The following is a 22,848-nucleotide window of genomic DNA, read 5'->3' on the forward strand; positions in this document are numbered from 1 at the left end:
TGTATGTTCTTCCTAATGCCATTTCTTGGCCCCTTCGTTCAGATTTTGCTGAGAACAGGATGAAGCTGGCTGAAATCCTCTATTACAAGATCCTCGAGAACGTCATGGCCCAAGAGACAAGGAGGCTACACGGCAAAGACATGGCTGTAAGTTACACTGGGTCGTGTTCATTAGGGTACACAGTATATGAAATGAAAACTGAAAAAGTGTTTATTGGACGAGTTCAGATAGTGCCTCTCTGTTTCAGACTGCTTTCTTCTGTTTTGTGCTATGGCACACATCTATATGGTAACTAACGCTTACAGATATGAAGAATAGCAAAGCTAATGTGCAATGGTGCATTGCATCAGACTGTTGGACATTCAGTGTGCCAATGACTGAAAATTGTAGGTGCTGCTGGAGCAGGACATCTTCCACTGCTCTCTGATGGCCTGCTGTCTGGAGGTGGTGCTGTTTGCCTACAGCTCCCAGCGCACCTTCCCCTGGATCATCAGCGTCTTCAAACTACGACCGTTCTACTTCTTCAAGGTAAGTGGCCCGCCGCCTAGCTGCACTCGCACGCAAACACTCACAGTAGATTCTCATCAAATACCCTCCCCTTTCTACTCTGCTGCTACTCTCTGTTAATATCTATCCATAGTCACTTTAACCTCTCTGGGATATATGGGACGCAAGCGTCCCACCTGGCCAACATCCAGTGAAAATGCAGAGCGCCAAATTCAAATAAATTACTATAAAAATTTACCTTTCATGAAATCACACATGCAATACACCAAATTAAAGATACACTTGTTGTGTATCCAGCCAACGTGTCAGATTTCAAAAAGGCTTTACGACGAAAGTACACCAAAGATTATGTTAGGTCAGTACATAGTCACAGAAAAACACAGCCATTTTTCCAGCCAAAGAGAGGAGTCACAAAAAGCAGAAATAGAGATAAAATTAATCATTAACCTTCGATGATCTTCATCAGATGACACTCATAGGACTTCATGTTATACAATACATGTATGTTTTGTTCGATAAAGTTCATATTTATATCCAAAATTCTCGGTTTACATTGGCGCGTTACGTTCAGTAATGTTTTGCTTCCAAAACATCCGGTGATTTTACAAAAAAAAATACAAGATGCATGAATTTTAGATAAACTTCTCCTTAATGCAACCGTTGTGTCAGATTTCAAAAAAGCTTTACCGAAAAAGCACACCATGCAATAATCTGAGTACAGCGCTCAGAGCCCAAACAAGCCATACAGATATCCGCCATGTTGTGGAGTCAACAAAGTCAGAAATAGCATTATAAATATTCACTTACCTTTGATGATCTTCATCAGAATGCACTCCCAGGATTCCCAGTTCCACAATAAATGTTTGATTTGTTCAATAAAGTCCATCATTTATGTCCAAATACCTCCTTTTTTCCCGCACGTTTAGTGCACAATCCAAACTGACGATGCGCGGGCAGGCCCAGGCGAAAGTTCAGACGAAAAGTCATATTACAGTTCGTAGAAACATGTCAAACTAAGTATAGAATCAATCTTTAGGATGTTTTTATCATAAATCTTCAATAATGTTCCAACCGGAGAATTCCTTTGTCTGTAGAAATGCAATGGAATGCAAGCTACCTCTCACGTGACCGCGCATGACCAGCTCATGCCACTCTGCTCACTCATTCAGCTCCCATTCCCCCGTCCTTCACAGTAGAAGCATCAAACAAAGTTCTAAAGACTGTTGACATCTAGTGGAAGTGCAATATGACCCCATTTCCACTATCTTGAATAGGCAAAGAGTTGAAAAACTACAAACATCAGATTTCCCACTTCCTGGTTGGATTTTTCCTCAGGTTTTTGCCTGCCATATGAGTTCTGTTATACTCACAGACATCATTCAGAGTGTTTTCTATCCAAATATAATAATTATATGCATATTCTAGCTTTTAGGGCTGAGTAGCAGGCAGTTTACTCTGGGCACCTTTTTATCCAAGCTACTCTACTGCCCCCCTGTCCCAAAGAAGTTAACAAAAGTCCCTGCTTATCTGCGTGAACATGTCTTAGGCATGCTGCAAGGAGGCATTAGAACTGCAGATGTGGCCAGGGCAATACATTGCAATGTCTGTACTGTGAGACACCTAAGACAGAGCTACAGGGAGACAAGATGGACAGCTGATCGTTCTCGCAATGGCAGACCACGTGTACCAACACCTGCACAGGATCGGTAGATCCGAACATCACAGCTGCGGGACAGGTACAGGATGGCAGCAACAACTGCCTGAGTTAGACCAGGAATGCACAATCCCTCCATCAGTGCTCAGACTGCCCGCAGGTCCTCACCAGACATCACCGGCAAGAACATCGCCTATGAGCACAAACCCACCGTCGCTTGACCAGACAGGACTGGCAAAAAGCGCTCTTCACTGACGAGTCGCGCTTTTGTCTCACCAGGGGTGATGGTCGGATTTGCGGTTATCGTCGAAGGAATGAGCGTTACACCGAGGCCTGTACTCTGGAGCGGGATCGATTTGGAGGTGGAGGGTCCGTCATGGTCTGGGCCGGTATGTCACAGCATCATCAGACTGAGCTTGTTGTCATTGCAGGCAATCTCAAGGCACTGCGTTCCAGGGAAGACATCCTCTGCCCTCATGTGGTACCCTTACTGCAGGCTTATCTGACATGACTCTCCAGCATGACAATGCCACCAGCCATGCTGCTCGTTCTGTGCGAGATTTCCTGCTAGACAGGAATGTCAGTGTTCTGCCATGGTCAGCGAAGAGCCCGGATCTCAATCCCGTTGAGCACGTCCAACAGGTATATTTCATTGGCCGTCCCCAAAGCCAACACTTCCTTTGGCTACCTTTCCTTCCAGTTCTCTGCTGCCAATGACTGGAACGAATTGCTAAAATCACTGAAGCTGGACACTTATCTCCCCCTCTAACTTTAAGCATCAGCTGTAAGAGCAGCTTACCGATCACTGTACCTGTACACAGCCCATCTGTAAATGGCACACTCAACTACCTCATCCCCATATTGTTATTTATCTTCTTGCTCATTTGCACCCCAGTATCTCTACTTGCACATCTAGCACTCTAGTGTTATTACAAAATTGTAATCATTTTGCCTCTATGGCCTATTTATTGCCTTACCTCCCTAATCTTCTACATTTGAACACACTGTACATAGATTTTTCTATTGTTATTGACTGTACATTTGTGTAACTCTGTTGTTTTTGTCGCACTGCTTTGCTTTATCTTGGCCAGGTTGCAGTTGTAAATGAGAACTTGTTCTCAACTGGCCTACCTGGTGAAAAAAAGGTGAAATAAAAATGTCTACTGGTACACACACACACACTATCTGATGTCAACCTATGCTGAAAATGTGTACATGCAGGTGATTGAGGTGTTCATCCGCTCGGAAGAGGGTCTGTCCCGGGACATGGTGAAGCACCTGAACTCCATCGAAGAGCAGGTGCTGGAGTGCCGGGCCTGGACAGCAGACTCTGTGCTGTGGGAGGCCCTGGAGCAGGCGCACAACAAGGTCCCCACCGTGGAGGAGGTGAGCACCCAGAAACACTACAACTACAATGCACAGCCCATGGGGATCTACTGTACATCAGAAAATGTTTTTTTACTGTTATGTTATCATGGTGAATAAGTTATAATATAAGATGCATTAATTTAACTTTTTGAATGTGTAGAGCTAGAACCTGGCTCTGTCTTTAACTAACAGTATTTTTGTGGTTAACTGTGCCTAGTGCATTTTGATTTGGCACTTAAACCCTACAAATTACAATAATGCAAGCCATATAATAGTAAAAGTACATGATCCTAGGTAACATGGAACAAATTGAATTCCCATAAGGCGAGGTGTCCATTAACCATTTACAAATATATCTATTCTTAACCTTTCCTAACTGATCTTCCTCCCCCTATTGTATCCAGGTGAACTTCCCCAGTAGTTTTGACACGGGGAACAACAGTGCTGGTCCCTCCCACCTCCCTCTGGTGGCCCTCTCCCCCATCATCCACCCCCGCATCCGCGAGTTTAGGATGGGCCTGAGCAGCGCACGCAAAGGTAGGCCACCTTGAGGTGTTAAAGCCTCTATCTTAATTAGTCTTTCCACGATTCCTCGCAATGTATCTCCGTGCCACCTCAACAGCATTGGAGGAGAAGTTACATGGACCTTATCAAATCTGCTTCAGAAAGAAGGTATGTGAGGAATTGAGAAAATATGAATTGAGAAAGAGACTGTCAGCATTTCTTCTTTTTCTCCTTTTGGTGTATGTCAGTATTTTATGTCAGTGGGTCCTCACTCAGAGGGAGGTTGTATCATAATCTTCGGGTTCACATGGAGTGATGTGACTTTAAGGTCCCTTTTGATAACAGTAGGCTGTACATCCATATTGTCCTCAAAATAACATGAACGTTCTATTGAACTCCGTGCCAGTCTGTGTTACGATGAAATAAAGCCACGTAATTTTCTACTCAGGCTTATGCTAAGTTCCCCATGAAAATAAATGCTCTATTAAGTCTAACAAACTGAACCTCTGTCCTTTTCCCAGATATTCCTCCGTCGCCCTTATCCGTCCATGATCGTTACAGCTCCCCGGCGGCGGGCAGTGCTAAGCGGCGTCTGTTTGGGGACGACAGCAGCAGCCAGGCCCAGCAGTCTCCGTCCCTTGCCAAGAGGCTCATGTTCACACCCGGCGGGACGCTGAAGATCGACACTCCCACCATACTCAATATGACCACAGCCAACGGCCAGCAGCTCAGCATCCCACTGCAAGGTACAGCTGCGTTAACACTTATCACACGCTGTGGTATTTATACCCATTTTTGGTCAGTTAAATTAATGATATATACAGATGAATACATTTGAAATTAATCACTTTTTGATAGCACCCCTTTTTTATTTGAATGAAACCTTCCATACATATTTGCCCATTGTAGAAGTGCCAAGAAAGTGACTTTTTGGACCTGGATGCCAAAACATTTAACAGATAAAGGTGCTCAGAGTTGACCCATTTTGCATACCACGAGATATCCATGTCTTAATCACTGGAAAAGATAAACATGATTTCAAAGCTTACAAACAGGGTTGTCAAACTATTTTATAACTTCTGTGGGGGGGGGGTTATTTTTAATTAATAATTCAATTATTGTTGTAAGGTAGGGATTGGCAGCTAGTGTTGCTTTTTGTAGTCCTCCGGATCAAACGGTGTCAAGAGGGTGGCCTCTAAAATATTTTGCTCACAATTTCACTTAGGGCCCCCAAAAGACTAGGGCCAGCTCAGACTGTTGGTATGGATGTAGGGACAGTCTGACTGCTACTGCAGCGTAAAGTCTAGGTCTAAGAGGCTTTTAAACAGCTTCTACCCCCAAGTCATAAGACTCCTGAACATGTAATCAAATGGCTACCCATTTGCATTGACGATTTGCATTGCCCCCCTCTCTTACGCTGCTGCTTGTTAACTCGAAATGACACAACGACAAGGTTCCAGTTTAACAAAGTTTACTATACTATATGAACACACTACAAGTAGCCATTACACTCAAGGCCAGGTCCATCAACGACAAGACTTCATGCGCATGCGCACTCTTGACTGAGTGATAGCCCCGTAATAACAGAAATATAGGGATACTTAAAACATGAACTTAACACTGCTATTCTGTTTATTATCTATGCATAGTCACTTTAATAACTCTACCTACATGTACATATTACCTCAACTAACCGGTGCCCCCGCACATTGATTCCGTACTGGTACACCCTGTATATAGCCTCACTATTGTTATTTTACTGCTGCTCTTTAATTATTACATTTTTTCCCAAATGCATTGTTGGTTAAGGGCTTGTAAGTAAGCATTTCTCTGTTGTATTCTGTGCATGAGACAAATACCGTTTTATTTGAGGTATGCAGACCCGTGAGCCGCTGCGGCCCCTCAGGATGAGTTCAGATTTTTGTGTTAGGCGCACATCCCTGATCTAAGGTTTTTGTCTTGTGCCAGCCATCGGTTGAGCCACAACATGCTCTTGAATACATGGTTGTCATGTTTTGGCTTATAAATGTACTTTTAAATGGTACCACAAAGAGAATGTTGAGTTGAATGGGAATATCTTTTTTGGGTGGGATTATTATTATACTGTCAATAGGAAACCTATTGAAATGTAGATAATAGAATAGACATGACAATTTTAAGTTGGCAGTGGGTGGACCGGCAGTCATCTTTGTCGTTGTAATTAGAAGTAAAAATGAATTCAATTTTACATTTCAATGGTGTACCAGCTATATTGCAGTGTCTTAAAGGGATAGGTTCATTAAATGAGTTATATTTCTATGATAGAAATGACACCCACCCTGTATTCAAGAGAATTTTGTGTCTCAACCGATGGTAGGAAAAACACAAACTCAGCTGATGTGAAATAGGGTCTATGCTACATTGTTCTCCATATTTTTAAATAGGGAGCCAATTAGATTTTAGCACTTATTTCCATGACTGATCAAAACAAATTTTTCTCATGGCTCTCTTGTCCCTCAGCAGCAGACATGGTGAGCAATATGTTGGAACATTGAATCGCAATAAAATCACAGAATCGCAATACACATAGATTTGTGAAAATCGTATCGGCACCTAAGTATTGTGATTTAATATCGGTCCCAGGCAATTCCCAGCCCTAATGCAAATATGGAAAACAAATGGCTGTTTCCGCATTTTTAGATAATTGATGTTAAGTTGAAAACTACTTTTTATTTAAAAAATAATAATAATAATCTTCACCAGAATGTTTTGGACTTCGGGTCTAAAAAGTAACTTTCTGACCACTTCTTCTATGTGCAAACATGTATGGAAAGATTTGTTTAAACCAAAAGGAATGCTGTCAAAAAGTGATTGAATTAACACGTATTTACCCAGCAGTGGAAAAAGTACCCAATTGTCATACTTGAATTAAAGTAACACTACCTTAATAGAAAATTACTCAAGTGAGTCACCCAGTAAAATACTACTTGAGTAAAAGTCTAAAAGTATTTGGTTTTAAGTATACTTAAGTATCAAAAGGAAAAGTACAAATCATTTAAAATTCCTTATATTAAGTAAACCACACGGTACCATTTTCTAGTTTTTTACTCAAAGCCAAGGACATAATCCAACACTCAGACATCATTTATAAATTAAGCATGTGTGTTTAGTCAGTCCACCAGATCAGAGGCAGTAGGGATGACAATGGATGTTCTCTTGATAAGCGCGTGACAGTTTTCCTGAGCAAAAGTCAATTGTCAAAAATATAAATAGTGAAATACAGATACCCCAAAACTACTTAGTTAAGGAGTACTTTAAAGTATTTTTACTTAAGTACTTTACACCACTGGATTTACCCATACCCATCTTGTGGCTTATGTTTATTTTTTAATTAAGGTGAATGCCTTTAAAAAGCGATGACAACCCCTAAAGGATACCACTACGGTTCTAGAGGATAGTGGTGTCCTCAGATTTATTTTGTCCGTATCTTGTATAACAATCTCTGATAAATGGTCTGCAGACTTCAGCTAACAAATGAATTCATATAGAATGTATTAAGTTATTCTCAGATTGAGTAGCGACTAAAAATCATGATCAATTTGGTGCCATCACACACACTAGTTACCTGAATTTTCAGTAATCTATGGTTACTTTGGACTTTTATGGTTTAACTATTTAGTATTAATATATATACAGTATTATTTTTTTTATATCTGTGTCCATGAGTTTCTATTGGATAGACCATATAGTTCAAAAGAAAATTGCCTAATTAATGGAGAGAAAAAGGCATCTACTCAACAATGGTATTATTTTCAAGTAACTGCAACTATTGACTTTTTTCACAACTGCTACCAATTTGTCACCAAAACATTTTACAACAGAGATATTGACACGGTAAAATAAGTGTGTAAAAGATTACATCTATTTAATGCTGACACCCTCATATGAAATACCAATGGTGTTCACTAAGTTGATGGTTTATATTTAGGCCACACAGAGGGCCAGAGAGAATTACAGACCCCTGTGATGAGTACACAAAAAGGCCACTAGATGTCATTTTATACAATTATTCAAATTTGAAAGCGAGCAAATTTCTGGTAGTTTACTGCTGAAATCAGTTTCCAGTAATATACCCTCCCTTTGCAACTCTACACGTAACACACTTTTGGTAATTTTATCGATATGAAATTGTGCAACGCCTCCACAAGCCAATCGTCGCCCCTGTTCTGAGTACAATGTGCCTATGTGATCCCCAGGTATAAAGAATGATCTGGGAGGCATCACACTGATCCAGGTGCAGACCAGAGGGGAGCCCGGCAGTCCCATTACAGCCCAGGTCCTCTTGACAGCCTCCCCCAGCCGGCCCATTCCGGCACCCCAGGCCCAGCCAGACCCCCAACAGAGCCGGCCCCGACGCACCGGCTCCTTGGCCCTCTTCTTCAGGAAGGTGAAACAGAGGACACACAAGCTGCTTCACAAAGACACCCTATTCCCTATATCAGTGGTTCGCAAACCTGTCCTTGGGTACCCCCAGCTGTTCCACGTATCTATCCCAGAGAACAGCACACAGTCATTATCCTCAGGGGGCCTTTATTTTTTACATGCAACACAAATGATGAATAATGGTGTACGTAGTACTAGCTGCTACAAATAACTCAAATGTTTCACTCTTGGAGCTATTTCCTTGGTGCGTTGAAAATCTTCAGCCAGCTGAGACACATTCCCTCTCTCTCGCCCCCTCTCGCCCGCTCGCCCCCCTCGCACTCGCCTGCCCGTCCCCCCTCGCACTTGCCCGCCCCCCTTCGCTCACGCTCTCTCGCGCGCTCACTCTCTCTCTCGCCCCGCTCGCTCCCTCTCTCGCCCCGCTCGCTCCCTCTCTCGCCCCGCTCGCTCCCTCTCTCGCCCCGCTCGCTCCCTCTCTCGCCCCGCTCGCTCCCTCTCTCGCCCCGCTCGCTCCCTCTCTCGCCCCGCTCGCTCCCTCTCTCGCCCCGCTCACTCCCTCTCTCGCCCCGCTCGCTCCCTCTCTCGCCCCGCTCTCTCCCTCTCTCGCCCCGCTCGCTCCCTCTCTCGCTCCCTCTCTCGCCCCGCTCGCTCCCTCTCTCCCCCCGCTCGCTCTCTCTCTCCCGCTCGCTCTCTCTCTCCCGCTCGCTCTCTCTCTCTCCCCCGCTCGCTCTCTCTCTCTCCCCCGCTCGCTCTCACTCTCTCTCCCCCGCTCGCTCCCTCTCTCGCCCCGCTCGCTCTCTCTCTCTCCCCCGCTCGCTCTCTCTCTCTCCCCCGCTCGCTCTCTCTCTCTCCCCCGCTCGCTCTCTCTCTCTCCCCCGCTCGCTCTCTCTCTCTCCCCCGCTCGCTCTCTCTCTCTCCCCCGCTCGCTCTCTCTCTCTCCCCCGCTCGCTCTCTCTCTCTCCCCCGCTCGCTCTCTCTCTCTCCCCCGCTCGCTCCCTCTCTCTCCCCCGATCTCTCTCTCCGCTCGCTCCCTCTCTCGCCCCGCTCGCTCCCTCTCTCGCCCCGCTCGCTCCCTCTCTCGCCCCGCTCGCTCCCTCTCTCGCCCCGCTCGCTCCCTCTCTCGCCCCGCTCGCTCCCTCTCTCGCTCCCGCTCGCTCCCTCTCTCGCTCCCGCTCGCTCCCTCTCTCGCTCCCGCTCGCTCCCTCTCTCGCTCCCGCTCGCTCTCTCTCGCTCCCGCTCGCTCTCTCTCTCTCCCCCGCTCGCTCTCTCTCTCCCCCGCTCGCTCTCTCTCTCTCCCCCGCTCGCTCTCTCTCTCTCCCCCGCTCGCTCTCTCTCTCCCCCGCTCGCTCTCTCTCTCTCCCCCGCTCGCTCTCTCTCTCTCCCCCGCTCGCTCTCTCTCTCTCCCCCGCTCGCTCGCTCTCTCTCCCCCGCTCGCTCGCTCTCTCTCCCCCGCTCGCTCGCTCTCTCTCCCCCGCTCGCTCGCTCTCTCTCCCCCGCTCGCTCTCTCTCTCTCTCTCCCCCGATCTCTCTCTCTCTCCTCCGATCTCTCTCGCTCGCCCCCTCGACGCGCTCGCTCTCGCCCCGCTCGCCCGCCCTCGCCCTCGCTCTCTCTCTCGTCCCCGCTCTCTCTCTCGCCCCCCTCGCGCTCTCTCGCCCCCCTCGCGCTCTCTCTCTCTCGCCTCCCTCGCGCTCTCTCTCGCCCCCCTGGCGCTCTCTCTCTCTCGCCCCCCTGGCGCTCTCTCTCTCTCGCCCCCCTGGCGCTCTCTCTCTCTCGCCCCCCTGGCGCTCTCTCTCTCTCGCCCCCCTGGCGCTCTCTCTCTCTCGCCCCCCTGGCGCTCTCTCTCGCCCCCCTGGCGCTCTCTCTCTCTCGCCCCCCTGGCGCTCTCTCTCTCTCGCCCCCCTCGCGCTCGCTCTCTCTCGCCCCCCTCGCGCTCGCTCTCTCTCGCCCCCCCTCGCGCTCGCTCTCTCTCTCGCCCCACTCGCGCTCGCTCTCTCTCTCGCCCCACTCGCGCTCGCTCTCTCTCTCGCCCCACTCGCGCTCGCTCTCTCTCTCGCCCCACTCGTGCTCGCTCGCTCTCTCGCCCCCCTTGCGCTCTCTCGCCCACGCTCGCTCTCTCTCTCTCGCCCCACTCGCGCTTGCTCTCTCGCCCGCGCTCGCTCTCTCGCCCGCTCTCGCCCTCTCTCGCCCGCTCTCGCTCTCTCGCCCGCTCTCTCTCTCTCGCCCCCTCGCGCTCGCCCGCTCTCTCTCGCCCGCTCTCTCTCGCCCGCTCTCTCTCGCCCGCTCTCTCTCTCTCGCCCCCTCGCGCTACCCCCTTGCGCTCTCTCTCTCTCGCCCCCCTCGCGCTCGCTCTCTCTCGCCCCCCTCGCACTCGCTCTCTCGCCTCGCGCTCGCTCTCTCGCTCTCTCGCCCCCCCCCCCCGTGCTCTCTGTAGGTGTACCACCTGGCCAGTGTGCGGTTGAGAGACCTGTGCGTGAGGCTGGACATCTCGGCAGAGCTGCGGGGCAAGATCTGGACTTGCTTTGAGCACTCCATCGTTCAGTGTCCGGAGCTGATGAAAGACAGACACCTGGACCAGCTCCTCCTTTGCGCCATCTACATAATCTCTAAGGTACTAAAGCACTGAGAAGAAAGATTTGTTTATTTTTGGTTGTTTTACCTTTACCAGGTGTTTGTGGGTTTAAGACACCTTTGAATACAGTGGATTTTGGGGGTTCTGTATACAATACTACGGCCTCCTAGTAGTACTGCCTCTTTTTGGAACCCTCGCTGATCCAAGGTAGAGGTCATCGTTTGGGCAACAGTTGGTCTAGCAGTCACCACCAATGCCGACAGCACATATGTCTGTTCTCGAATCTCAGCCCCACTGCTCTTCCTATCTGTCCGTTGAATCAAACATACAAAAGAGTGATAATTTCCAGACCGGCCCGGGTCCCTTGGTGCATCATACCATGGATCGCTTGAGGTAGCCGGCGGCTAGGTCAGTGCCCTTGAGCCGGGACTTGGTGGAGTCGTAGACTCCCGGTCTGGAGCTCTTGGAGGACGGCTTGGCACAGATCTTGCGGCGTTTCTCTAGGCTGTAATAACTATACCTCAGGAGGAATCTGCTAGATTGTCTTGTTAAAACTGGTGTTTTATGTTCCCTAGTCACCAGAATGTTTAAATGTAATGTATTGATTAGTTGTGACATGGCTGGCTCAGACATGGCATTAGAATGGCATTCTAATTTAATGGTGCACATTTAACAAATCTGATCTAACACAGTGGATATTCGTCAAGTCCGTCAGGATTTATGTATTGTAACAGGCCTTCCGTGTGGTTACTTAAGTCCGATTTTGATATATTTGGCTGTTTTCACTTCATAACAATTTTAGAAGTGACTGCTAAATGCTAACTCCCATTCTTATAAGCTGGTTAGCATAGCTCGCATACTGAATTCGGTGGTGGTAGTCAGTTGTTGTTTTTAACTGTAATGCAGTTGATTGGTAACGATGACATGAACATGTGTTGGGGTTGACATCCATACAAAAAGCATTATACTGCGATTTAAAATATATATATATATATTTTTGCCTCAACAGTTTTTGAAATACACAAACAATAGCGTAAATGTAGGTAGATTTTGCCAGGGGGCAATGAGGAGACTCTGGATCTTTCCCCATGGCCCTTTCCCCCACGTGTTTCCATGGCAATTCCATTGTTTTGGTCGAGTTCGATTGACCTCTATGGCACATTTCCTTGAGGGGAAACTGTAATCTGACAATTGGCACAATAATACAATGTGTGTGTCCATCCTACTGCGATAAATACCATACTCCGGATGGCCCAAATCATAAAGAAGCTTCCAAATCATCACTTTATCTTACTGACTCAATGTGACCTTCAGCAGAATTGACTAATTTTCACTGTAGAATATTATTCTGACTGCATATTCAGCATATAAGTCCTCCCAATATTCGAGGGCTATTTTTTCCCCCCAATCTTATTAAATCCATTGAATGCGCTGCTTGGTTCATAGAACTGTAGTTACATGAGTAACCTCTGATATCCATTAGTGACAGTTGTGACAGACAGAGTGTGTAATTAAAATAATTATTGGCTCTAACTTTTGAACAGTTGTAGCTATCAGCTATTATGATCCCATTCCTGGATGCTAAGACTCAGGGAACGCGTGTCTACATGTGACACCCACAAACCGCGTCGGACACAATCTCGTTTGGAAGCAATGCAGATCTACTTTTCTACACGCATCCACACACTTACTACCAGATGATCCAATACCTTTCCGATGAATTTCAGTCACTACAAACAAATCCTTCCTTTTGAAATTTGGCCTGTCTTTGTGTTATGTTGTGCATTAATTGAGGTAATGGCAGTAAGGCGAAGTTTCTTCTTTTTTTTCTTTTTTTTTTTTACACATTTGTTTCCGATAGCCCAAGGTGTCCTTCAATAGATAATCAAATAGTAATGACATGGGCCATCAAGCTATCTTAAAACAATTATGTGTTTGGGTAGTAGATATAGAGAGAACCCACAGACTTTTGTTTTGTTTTTGGATTTTAAGAAAGCTGTAGCCAGAGGAAGAAGGCCGGTCCCTGGCACAAACACGTTTTAACGCTGTCATAAAGCATACAGACATTGAACATTTATTTTCTCATCTGAGTGATTGTTGCTTGGATTCCTATTAATAGTATACATATGAATGTTGTAGATTACGAAAGAAGGCCACACATTCCAGGACATCATGAAATGTTACCGCAGTCAACCACAAGCCAGCAGTCATGTAAGTAACCCACATGCCAGATTTTTCTGAATTCTTCGGTACTTTCTTTCAAGATCTTCTCAAACACTTCTGTGGTGTATAGTCAGAAAACAGATTTTAATATAGATCACTAATATTATATTACATATATAGAATTTGTGCCGTGAAGTAAAAAATTATTTGAGGGATGTGTTCCTTATGGCTCTTGTTTATGCTCACTCCACAGGTCTACCGCAGTGTCCTCATCCGGCCCAGCAGCACCAGAGAACAGCCCTCAGACGAGAACATGGAAGTGGACCCCACCTCTGGTGGAAAATGTAAGACAGCACGCCCCCAAATAGTCTTTCTATCTGCAGCTGTCCACTACTGGAGTATAGCCAGGTGGTTCAGATAGTTATTTTCAGACCACTAAAAGATACCTCGGCCCTGAGAAAGACTCTGGAAATGAATCCCACTGAATGTAACCTGAATGCATGTCCAGCTGTTTAAAAATGTTGCTTTCATATGGTTTGTTTCTAGCACAGAAATTATGAGAAAAAAAAAATATATAAAAAATATATAAATATAATATATAAAAAAATATATATATTGATACTGTAAGAATATTTTGAAGATAAACACGCAACGCAGAGGACGAGAGGTCAATAGAGTACTAACGATCAATGGAAATAGTGTTTTTTTTCTGTAATATCAATGGCGTCAGAGACATGGGAGGAATTTCAGTCTGGGACTCATAGCTACATGACAAGTTCTCATTGGTCAAAATTGTTTATACATTGAACCTGAAATAGGATACTTGTTATTTGGCCATTGGCCCAGTTTTATTGCAAGGAATTCTAGTTAGTCAACCACAGGCTAGGGCTGGGTTATAAAACAACATCCTGTCCTTTTGTTCTGTCGAGAGAATCACTGAGGACAGGAAAGAAATGACCACCTACTTCCAAGCATGATTTGTCCTCTTTGAGTAAACCTATTTTCCTCCCCCTGATTTGCTTTGGGGTCTGTGTTATTGAAGAATAACATCAACTGCTAACAATACGGTAGGCAGACTCTTTGGTGATATGAGTATCCATTACTGAACAATGCACCCACCAGCCTTAATTTCAGCTGCTGACAAAGCTGACCAGAGCAGCAGAGAGGAGGCTCTTGTCCAAGGCGAGGAGCGCGGCGACCTCATCCAGTTCTACAACTCCGTCTATGTGCTGAAGATTAAGGGCTTTGCCCTTCGATACGCCGCCCCCAGCATGGACAACAGGGTATGGAATGAGGTCTGATACCAACAGGCTCGGAGACCATTTCTATCTACAAGCAATCTGAACTGGTCTGATCACCTGCACTGACTCTCCGCACCTTGGCACACATGCACTCACATACATTCATGCTACACACAAATCACAACTGCTGATACCAGACTCTTCTGTACTATTGCTAATACTGCACAATTTAAACAATTGCCCCCTAATCCCCCCTTCCCTGATACCCTGTGTAAATATTTTACTATAAATTGTGCTTTTTTATATTCTATTGTGCCATTTACTTTCTATTCGTATTATATTTTATTATTTCTTATTGTTGCATTGTAGAAGGAACCTGCAAGTTAGCATTTTGTTGGACAGTATATACCATATGACTAATTAAACTTTAACCATGGGCATACTTCTGTCCTGACACCAGTTCACTGTCAGTATCTGGTCAGAAGTTTGAGGTTTGTAAGCTAGTTGTCTGTAGTTAGTTGTTCCCTCTTGTCTTCCAGATGGAGGCCCCTCCTCTGTCCCCGTTCCCCTCGATGAGAGCCCAGCCCCTGTCCCCCCGCCGCATCTCCCAGAGACACTCGATCTACGTGTCCCCACACAAGAACGGCTCCTGTCTCACCCCCAACTCTGCCTACACCTACAAGATCAACGGCAGCCCCTCCAAAGTATGTTCCCACCCTTATGCATGTGTGTTTGTATTTTGAAGAGGCAGTACAGAAGTTTAGATGCACATTTTTTACATCAAATTGTGTTGCCTGTACGGTTCATATACACATGCTTTAACATAACTCAATGTATTAACTCATGAATCAACATTATCCATAGTTTAAGGCAGACAATATGCTTTGCACATAAGTGTGGGGAGGTGTGGTCCTTTCTTTCCAATGAGGTAATTTATGGACAATATTTCAGTCCATTTACCTTGATGTTTCTCAAACCTCTCCTCAGGGAGCCCCAGGCGTTTCACAATTTTGCTGAACTAGCACATCTGATTGAAGTAGTCAAGGGCTTGATGATTAGTTGATCAGGACTGGCCTCTCTGGAATAATTCAAATATATTCAATGGCCAGGTGTACGCTAGAAGAGGCAGATTTTTTAAAAATTTATTTAACTAGGCAAGTCAGTTAAGAACAAATTATTATTTACATTGACTGCCAAACCCGGACGAGGCTGGGCCAATTTTTCGCTGCCCTATGGGACTCCCAATCACGGCCGGATGTGATACAGCCTGGATTCGAACCAGGGACTGTCGTGACACCTCTTGCACTGAGATGAAGTGCCTTAGACTGCTGCACCACTCAGGATTTAGGGGACCCCTTTTGGCTCAGGGGCCCTCCCAGGGGCCAAGGATCCTTTACTTCCTGTCTGTATGTTAATGTTAGCTCACCTGTGCTTTACCCCCTCCTTCTGCAGGAACTGACTGACATCAACCGGATGATCCGACAGGGCGGGGTGAGCAGGAAAAGGGCCTTTTCCATGGAAGGCGACTACTTGGGCGAGTCCCCCACCAAACGGGTGTGTCCCGAGAGTGAGGATGTGCTGCTCAAACGGCTGCAGGACGTGGTTAGCGAGAGAGCCCACCACTGAGAACCCCACCCTGAAACTCAATCTCCTTTTAAGAACCCCACATTCCAGTGCCAACAACTCATTAATGTCCTCTGCAAGTGCTTACCCTACTTACAGCTTGAGTCTATCTTTTTCTGGTCATTTTTTTGTCTTCAGATGTGATTTCAAAGTGAAGGACAAAGGTTGGTGATGAACCAAAACCTGCGTTGCTTTTAAATTGTCCATGGCCTTCAAGACTGTGACAAAAATAGGCTTTTGCTGCTGAATTTGTATATCATAAATGATCCTCTGGCCCTCTATTGCATTGTAAAGTATGTAGGCGGTATCATAGCAGAAAGGGCTTGTTTCTATATGAAATATGGCAGTTGACTTTTTTTTCCTTCATGCTGCTAATTAAGGCAGCATTTGTGTAGTATCTACACTTTTTATTTGGTCTTATTTTAAGGGAAATTTCTGAGTTATGATCAGTGGTGCTATTTTTGATAAAATATAAATAGTTTTTAATCTTAACTCAACCGCAACATCTTACAGTAAGTCTAAACATCAACTCCATACCAACATGTCTGGTATTGCACAATTACTTGCTTGATCCTTGATGTAGTAGGTGCTCAAATTTGATGGGTTTCTTATCAGGAGTTAAAAATCCAAAGGTTACAACAACCGCATTTAGTAAATGAGCCTCATTATGTCATACAGTGCATTTGGAAAGTATTCAGACCCCTTGACTTTTTCCATGTTTTGTTACGTTAAAGCCTTATTCTTAAATTTATATTTTCCTCAATCTACACGCCATACCCCATAATGACAATGCAAAAACAGGTTCTTAGAAATGTTTGCAAATGTATTAAAAAATAAAAAACGATCACATTTAAATAAGTATTCAGACCCTTTTACTCAGTACTTTGTTGAAGCACCTTTTGCAACGATTACAACCTCGACTCTTCTTGGGTATGACGCTACATTCTCTGCAGATCCTCTCAAGCTCTGTCAGGTAGGATGGGGAGCGTCGCTGCACAGCTATTTTCAGGTCTCCAGAGATGTTTGATCGGTTTCTAGTCCGGGCCCTGGCTGGACCACTCAAGGACACCCAGAGACTTGTCCCGAAGCCAAGTCTTGGCTGTGTGCTTAGGGTTGTTATCCTATTGGAAGGTGAACCTTTGCCCCAGTCTGATGTCTTGAGGGCTCTGGAGCAGGTTTTCATCAAGGCTCTCTGTACTTTGCTCCGTTCATCTTTCCCTCGATCCTGACTTCTCTCAGTCCATGCCGCTGAAGAACATCCCCACGGGATGATGCTGCCACCACCATGCTTCAACCTAGGGATGGTGCCAGGTTTCCTCCAGACGTGATGCTTGGCATTCAGGCCAAAGAGTTCAATCTTGGTTTCATCAGACCAGAGCATCTTGTTTCTCATGGTCTGAGAGTCCTTTAGGTGCCTTTTTGGCTAACTTCAAGCAGGCTGTCGTGCCTTTTACTGAGGGGTGACTTCCGTCTGGCCACTCTACCATAAAGACCTGATTGGTGGAGTGCTGCAGAGATGGTAGAACCTTCCAAAAGGACAACCATCTCCACAGTAACTCTGACAGGGCTCCAGAGTTTCCCTATCGGGCTGTTGGTCACTTCCCTGTCTAAGGCACTTCTCCCCTTATTGCTCAGTTTGGCCGGGCAATTGCCTTCTAGGAAGAGTCTTGGTGGTTCCAAACTTCTTCCATTTAAGAATTGAGGCCACTGTGTTCTTGAGGACCTTCAATGCTGCAGAAATATTTTGTTGCCCTTCTCCAGATCTGTGCCCTGACTCAATCCTGTTTAGGAGCTCTACGGACAATTCCTTTGACTTCATGGGTTGGTTTTTGCTCTGGCATGCACTGTCAACTGTGGGACCTTCATTTAGACAGGTGTGTGCCGTTCCAAATCAATTTACCACAGGTGGACTCCAGTCAAGTTGTAGAAACATCAAGGATGATCAATGGAAACAGGATGCACCTGAGGCCAATTTCGAGTCTCATAGCAAAGGGACTGAATGCTTGCGTAAGTAAGGTATGTTTTTTATACATTTGCACAAAAAATGGTAAACCCGTTTTGGCTTTGTCGTGGAGTATTGTGTAGATTTATTATTCTTTTTTTAGTCCATTTTAGATTAAGGCTGTAACAAAATGTGGAAAAAGTCAATGGGTCTGAATACTTTCCGAATGCACCATATGTGCCCGCATTGTCTTTTGTGTTAAATATTATGTTGAAGTAATCTTTTGTAATGATGTGACACTGTCAAACTTTATCAGTGTTTTATGAAATTAGTGTTTTACTGGTGATGATGATTGGTCACATATTAATGATATTTTCCTAACTATTGTATTAGCACTGTTGTACAATAAAAGGTTGATATCAGTTTCCTTTTTATTTTCACCAAAAGCCTCCGAGCCAAATGTACGTTCATGATTACATTGTCAATAGATAATACATCTGCTTATTCTCATTTACTCAGAATATTTATTAGACTGACCATGCCTTGGCAAGTTGATGTCAAGGATAGTATAACTGATCACAATATACACTGCTCAAAAAAATAAAGGGAACACTTAAACAACACAATGTAACTCCAAGTCAATCACACTTCTGTGAAATCAAACTGTCCACTTAGGAAGCAACACTGATTGACAATAAATTTCACATGCTGTTGTGCAAATGGAATAGACAAAAGGTGGAAATTATAGGCAATTAGCAAGACACCCCCAATAAAGGAATGGTTCTGCAGGTGGTGACCACAGACCACTTCTCAGTTCCTATGCTTCCTGGCTGATGTTTTGGTCACTTTTGAATGCTGGCGGTGCTCTCACTCTAGTGGTAGCATGAGACGGAGTCTACAATCCACACAAGTGGCTCAGGTAGTGCAGTTCATCCAGGATGGCACATCAATGTGAACTGTGGCAAAAAGGTTTGCTGTGTCTGTCAGCGTAGTGTCCAGAGCATGCAGGCGCTACCAGGAGACAGGCCAGTACATCAGGAGACGTGGAGGAGGCCGTAGGAGGGCAACAACCCAGCAGCAGGACCGCTACCTCCGCCTTAGTGCAAGGAGGTGCACTGCCAGAGCCCTGCAAAATGACCTCCAGCAGGCCACAAATTGATGAAAGTACAAGTGTTATGCATGGAATTAAAGATATACTTCTCCTTAAACCCTTTACAATGAAGATCTGTGTCTGTGAAGTTATTTGGATTTTTACGAATTTTCTTTGAAAGACCGGGTACTGAAAAATGGACATTTCTTTTTTGGCTGAGGTTATATCCTCAGTAAAATGAGTCCTATATTTCGACATAATCTGAAAGGCTGCTCAGCAAGGAAGAAGCCACTGCTCCAAAACCACTATAAAAAAGCCAGACTACGGTTTGCAACTGCACATGGGGAGAAAGATCATACTTGTTGGAGAAATGTCCTCTGGTCTGATGAAACATAAATAGAAATGTTTGACCATCGTTATGTTTGGAGGATTGGAAACCGAAGAACTCTCGCTCGCGCGCAAAACGAGACAGATTTCTGAGGACCACTCACTAAAATAGCTCCTATGAGCCCCTCCTTTATAGTAGAATCATAAGACTAAAATCTAAAGATCGTGACATCTAGTGGAAGCCCTAGGAAGTGTTTGCTTTTCCATAACTAGAATGGGTATCATTTGGCACTGTTTTGAAAATTGAGTTCTCACTTCCTGTGTGGAAGTCTTCTCAGGTTTTTGTCTGCCAAATGAGTTGTTCTACTTACTGACATAATTCAAACAGTTTTAGAAACTTCAGAGTGTTTTCTATACAATAGTAATAATAATATGCATGTATTACCTTCTGGGGCAGAGTAGGAGGAAATTCCGTTTGGGTACGCAATTCGTTCAAAGTGGAAACACTGCCCCCTGTCCAATTTTAATATGTTACCTAATCCACTGTCCTTGATTCTCACAAAGATTATTCAACTACAAAATCTGCCAAGGAGCAGGGTTAAACACCCAAGCTAACTGGCTAAAGTTGGTAGCTACTTCCAGACACAAACAAGAAAACACATCCTCACTCTCCATTCTACTCACCTAGCAGAGCTGATTAGACTTTGTCCGTGTTATTAAAAGCGTTGGTGACTAACTGTGCTGCTGGCAATAATTTAAATGACGTTATTTTCCCTAACGTTTACTGACACCAGCCATATTCAACGGGCGTTGACCGCTCGTAAATTCATCAGTTATTCAGTCGAGTGCTCTGAAATCCAAACAAATAGCCAGAGTGAATTTACAAAGCACCCTTTTTAACAATGTCCATTGAGAACGGACAACGAATATACCATTTAGCTCGATTTTTTAGCTAATTATCAACTTTGCAACTACTTACACCCTAACCTTAACCCCACGGACAAGGAAAACAAGTCATTTTGTGTGCCTGTGCCAAATTTCGTAATTTCAAATTTCGTAAAGTTATTTGTCTATTTCACGTTAATCTGTGGTTGTGTGACCACATTCACTCAGTCAGACCATGCTTAAAGAGTGACTACCCCTAAAAAGCAACTAATTCCTTTGAAAATGGCCTGTGGCATTGATATGAGTCAAACATGTATTCTATTGTCAAAATTGACTACAATGTGTAAATAGAATGTTTTTGGTCATAAAGTCAGAGTTTGGAACCTCAGTGCGTCACAACACGTAAATGAAGGTTTGGATTACAATTATGTCAACAAATCATGCCCCCTTTTGCCAAGCTCCACGTGCAAATCGCCCCTCTACCCACGTTGCTTCACTTCATTGAAATGGGCTCCATTGTTTCATCACCCCTAAAGCATTCAAAGGATCAAGGGCCCTATACGGATTGACCTTGCCTCCACAGCCAAAGTATTTATATGCGCGAACACGTTCGATTGGAGAACCATCAAATGAGTGAACATGTAGGTCATCTGAAACATTCTTACGAGAGTTTGAAAACAACATTTAGTTTTGCCTGTATTTAGCACAAGTTTTAAATCAGCAAGGGATTCCTGCATAGCTATACAATCTGACTGTAGTTTTGACAGCCTGATCAACAGTCGGGGCAACAGCATACATAGTAGAGATGAAACGGTATGAAAATTTCATATCACGACTATAGTGACCAAAATGATCATGGTTATCAGTATATTCGCGGTATTGTTAAAATGTGCTGAACATTTTCAAAAAGTACAGATACACACTTAAATAATTTCAAAAAGTTTTATATTGAAAACCAACAAACAACAAATTAAATTAGCAGCACTATGCACTTTTTGTGTGCATTAACATTAAAGATGGCACCATGTGGCTATGAGAGGTAAAAGTTTCCCTACTGCAGGTTTAAATGAACACAACCTTAAGTAAGCAAATCAAATAAACAAACAAATAAAATTCGCAGCACTCACTTTGTAGTGAGGCACGGCAACCTTCATCAGCCTCAGAGAGCCAGGCCTCTCAACAATTTGAAATGGCATCATGTCCTTTGCAATGTAATATGAAAAGGCTGCAGTGAGGTCTTGAGCATTTTTTGGTGTGAGTGCATAAATGCTGCCTTTTTTAAATGCTTGATCGAGTGTCTGTGTCACAACTGTAGATGAGGAGGGACCAGTAGCATCACTGGGTTTGCCTGCTGCACTCCCACTCTGTAAACAAGGGAATTGCAAATGTATTATTGTTGTTACATTATAAGTATTATTATTATTCACTCACACACAGTCTATCTTCTGTGTTGCATTTGAGTATATGCAATGACCCCATGAACAATTTACATAAATACAAATTAGTCTTAGGAAGACAGTGATAGTAATTGCAATGAACCCAACAATTGACATAAATACAGGAGTCTTGTATAGGAGTCTATAGTGTTTCTCCTTTTAACACCAAGTCGACGTCTGACAGATTTTAAATTAACAAAATATGTTGGTTGGGTGACTAAACTACATAACGTGTTATCTTGTGCAATGGGCGAATAGTCTACAGACACACAACGTATACAGCAGTAGAACAATGTGTAGTGTTTTTACAAGAGTATGTAACACGGAAAGCTTCCGTTTACATTATTGACAAGCTATTAGCAAATTAGACACACAATCCAATGACATTTTCCCCCATTCCGAAGTCCCCACATCATGCATTGAGCTAGAAGTTAACTTACCTTGCGTTCGCTATAAAGTAAAGTAGTGGTATTTTTTTTATTTTTTTTATTTAACCTTTAACAAGGCAAGTCCGTTAAGAACACATTCTTATTTACAATGACGGCCTAGGATCAGTGGGTTAACTGCCTTGTTCAGGGGCAGGAAGACAGACTTTTACCTTGTCAGCTCGTGGATTCAATCTAGAAACCTTTCGGTTACAGGTCCAACGCTCTAATCACAAGGCTACCTGCTGCCCCAAGGTGTTGCCCCCTTTTGCAGCGTTTTTGTTTGTTTGTTGTTGCATGTTCTGCAGACAGGGTGACCATCTTCGATTAAGTGTCCCTCAGCACTCTTGTAAAACCCAAAATACGACCACACTTCAGATTTGGTCCTGAAGCCTGAAATCTCCAGAGCAATGTCACTGCCTTCCGCCATGTTTTCACACAAAGAAAACCCACGTTGCATGCTGCACCTGCGTTAGACTGTTGCTAACTTTGGTTGATGCTGGACAGTATTTACCGTGAGTTTTTAAATCCGTGGTAATCAAAAATGGTTTTAATGATAATTCAAATTTGAAACGGTAATACTAATCGACGGAAATTTTATCGTGAAACCGGTAACCGTTTCATCCCTACATAATAGTATCATCCGCATATAGATGAGGTTTACAATTTTTAACAGATTGACCAATGGTGT

The 22,848-nt window shown here is 44.4% G+C and overlaps 1 protein-coding gene across 4 annotated transcripts in view; it reads left to right on the plus strand.

Moving 5' to 3' along the window:
* Positions 1-18,416, plus strand: part of rbl1 (retinoblastoma-like 1 (p107)) — a 55,251-nt gene extending 36,835 nt beyond the window's left edge. Inside the window, exons 11-22 of one of the 4 annotated variants that reach the window (XM_055908012.1) lie at positions 43-146; positions 391-528; positions 3,383-3,547; positions 3,934-4,066; positions 4,555-4,779; positions 8,269-8,459; positions 10,888-11,064; positions 13,165-13,236; positions 13,442-13,532; positions 14,323-14,483; positions 14,969-15,133; positions 15,882-18,416. In XM_055908012.1, coding sequence (XP_055763987.1) covers positions 43-146; positions 391-528; positions 3,383-3,547; positions 3,934-4,066; positions 4,555-4,779; positions 8,269-8,459; positions 10,888-11,064; positions 13,165-13,236; positions 13,442-13,532; positions 14,323-14,483; positions 14,969-15,133; positions 15,882-16,055 — 1,796 coding nt within the window. In that variant the 3' untranslated portion in view covers positions 16,056-18,416. Of the gene's footprint in view, positions 1-42; positions 147-390; positions 529-3,382; positions 3,548-3,933; positions 4,067-4,554; positions 4,780-8,268; positions 8,460-10,887; positions 11,065-13,164; positions 13,237-13,441; positions 13,533-14,310; positions 14,484-14,968; positions 15,134-15,881 lie in introns of all 4 variants that reach the window. The other 3 variants (XM_055907993.1, XM_055908022.1, XM_055908001.1) reach the window with 3 other exon arrangements.
* The last annotated feature ends 4,432 nt before the right edge of the window (positions 18,417-22,848 follow it).

The sequence above is a fragment of the Salvelinus fontinalis genome, chromosome 3 (assembly GCF_029448725.1).
Source record: "Salvelinus fontinalis isolate EN_2023a chromosome 3, ASM2944872v1, whole genome shotgun sequence".
NCBI classification, from domain to species: domain Eukaryota; kingdom Metazoa; phylum Chordata; class Actinopteri; order Salmoniformes; family Salmonidae; genus Salvelinus; species Salvelinus fontinalis.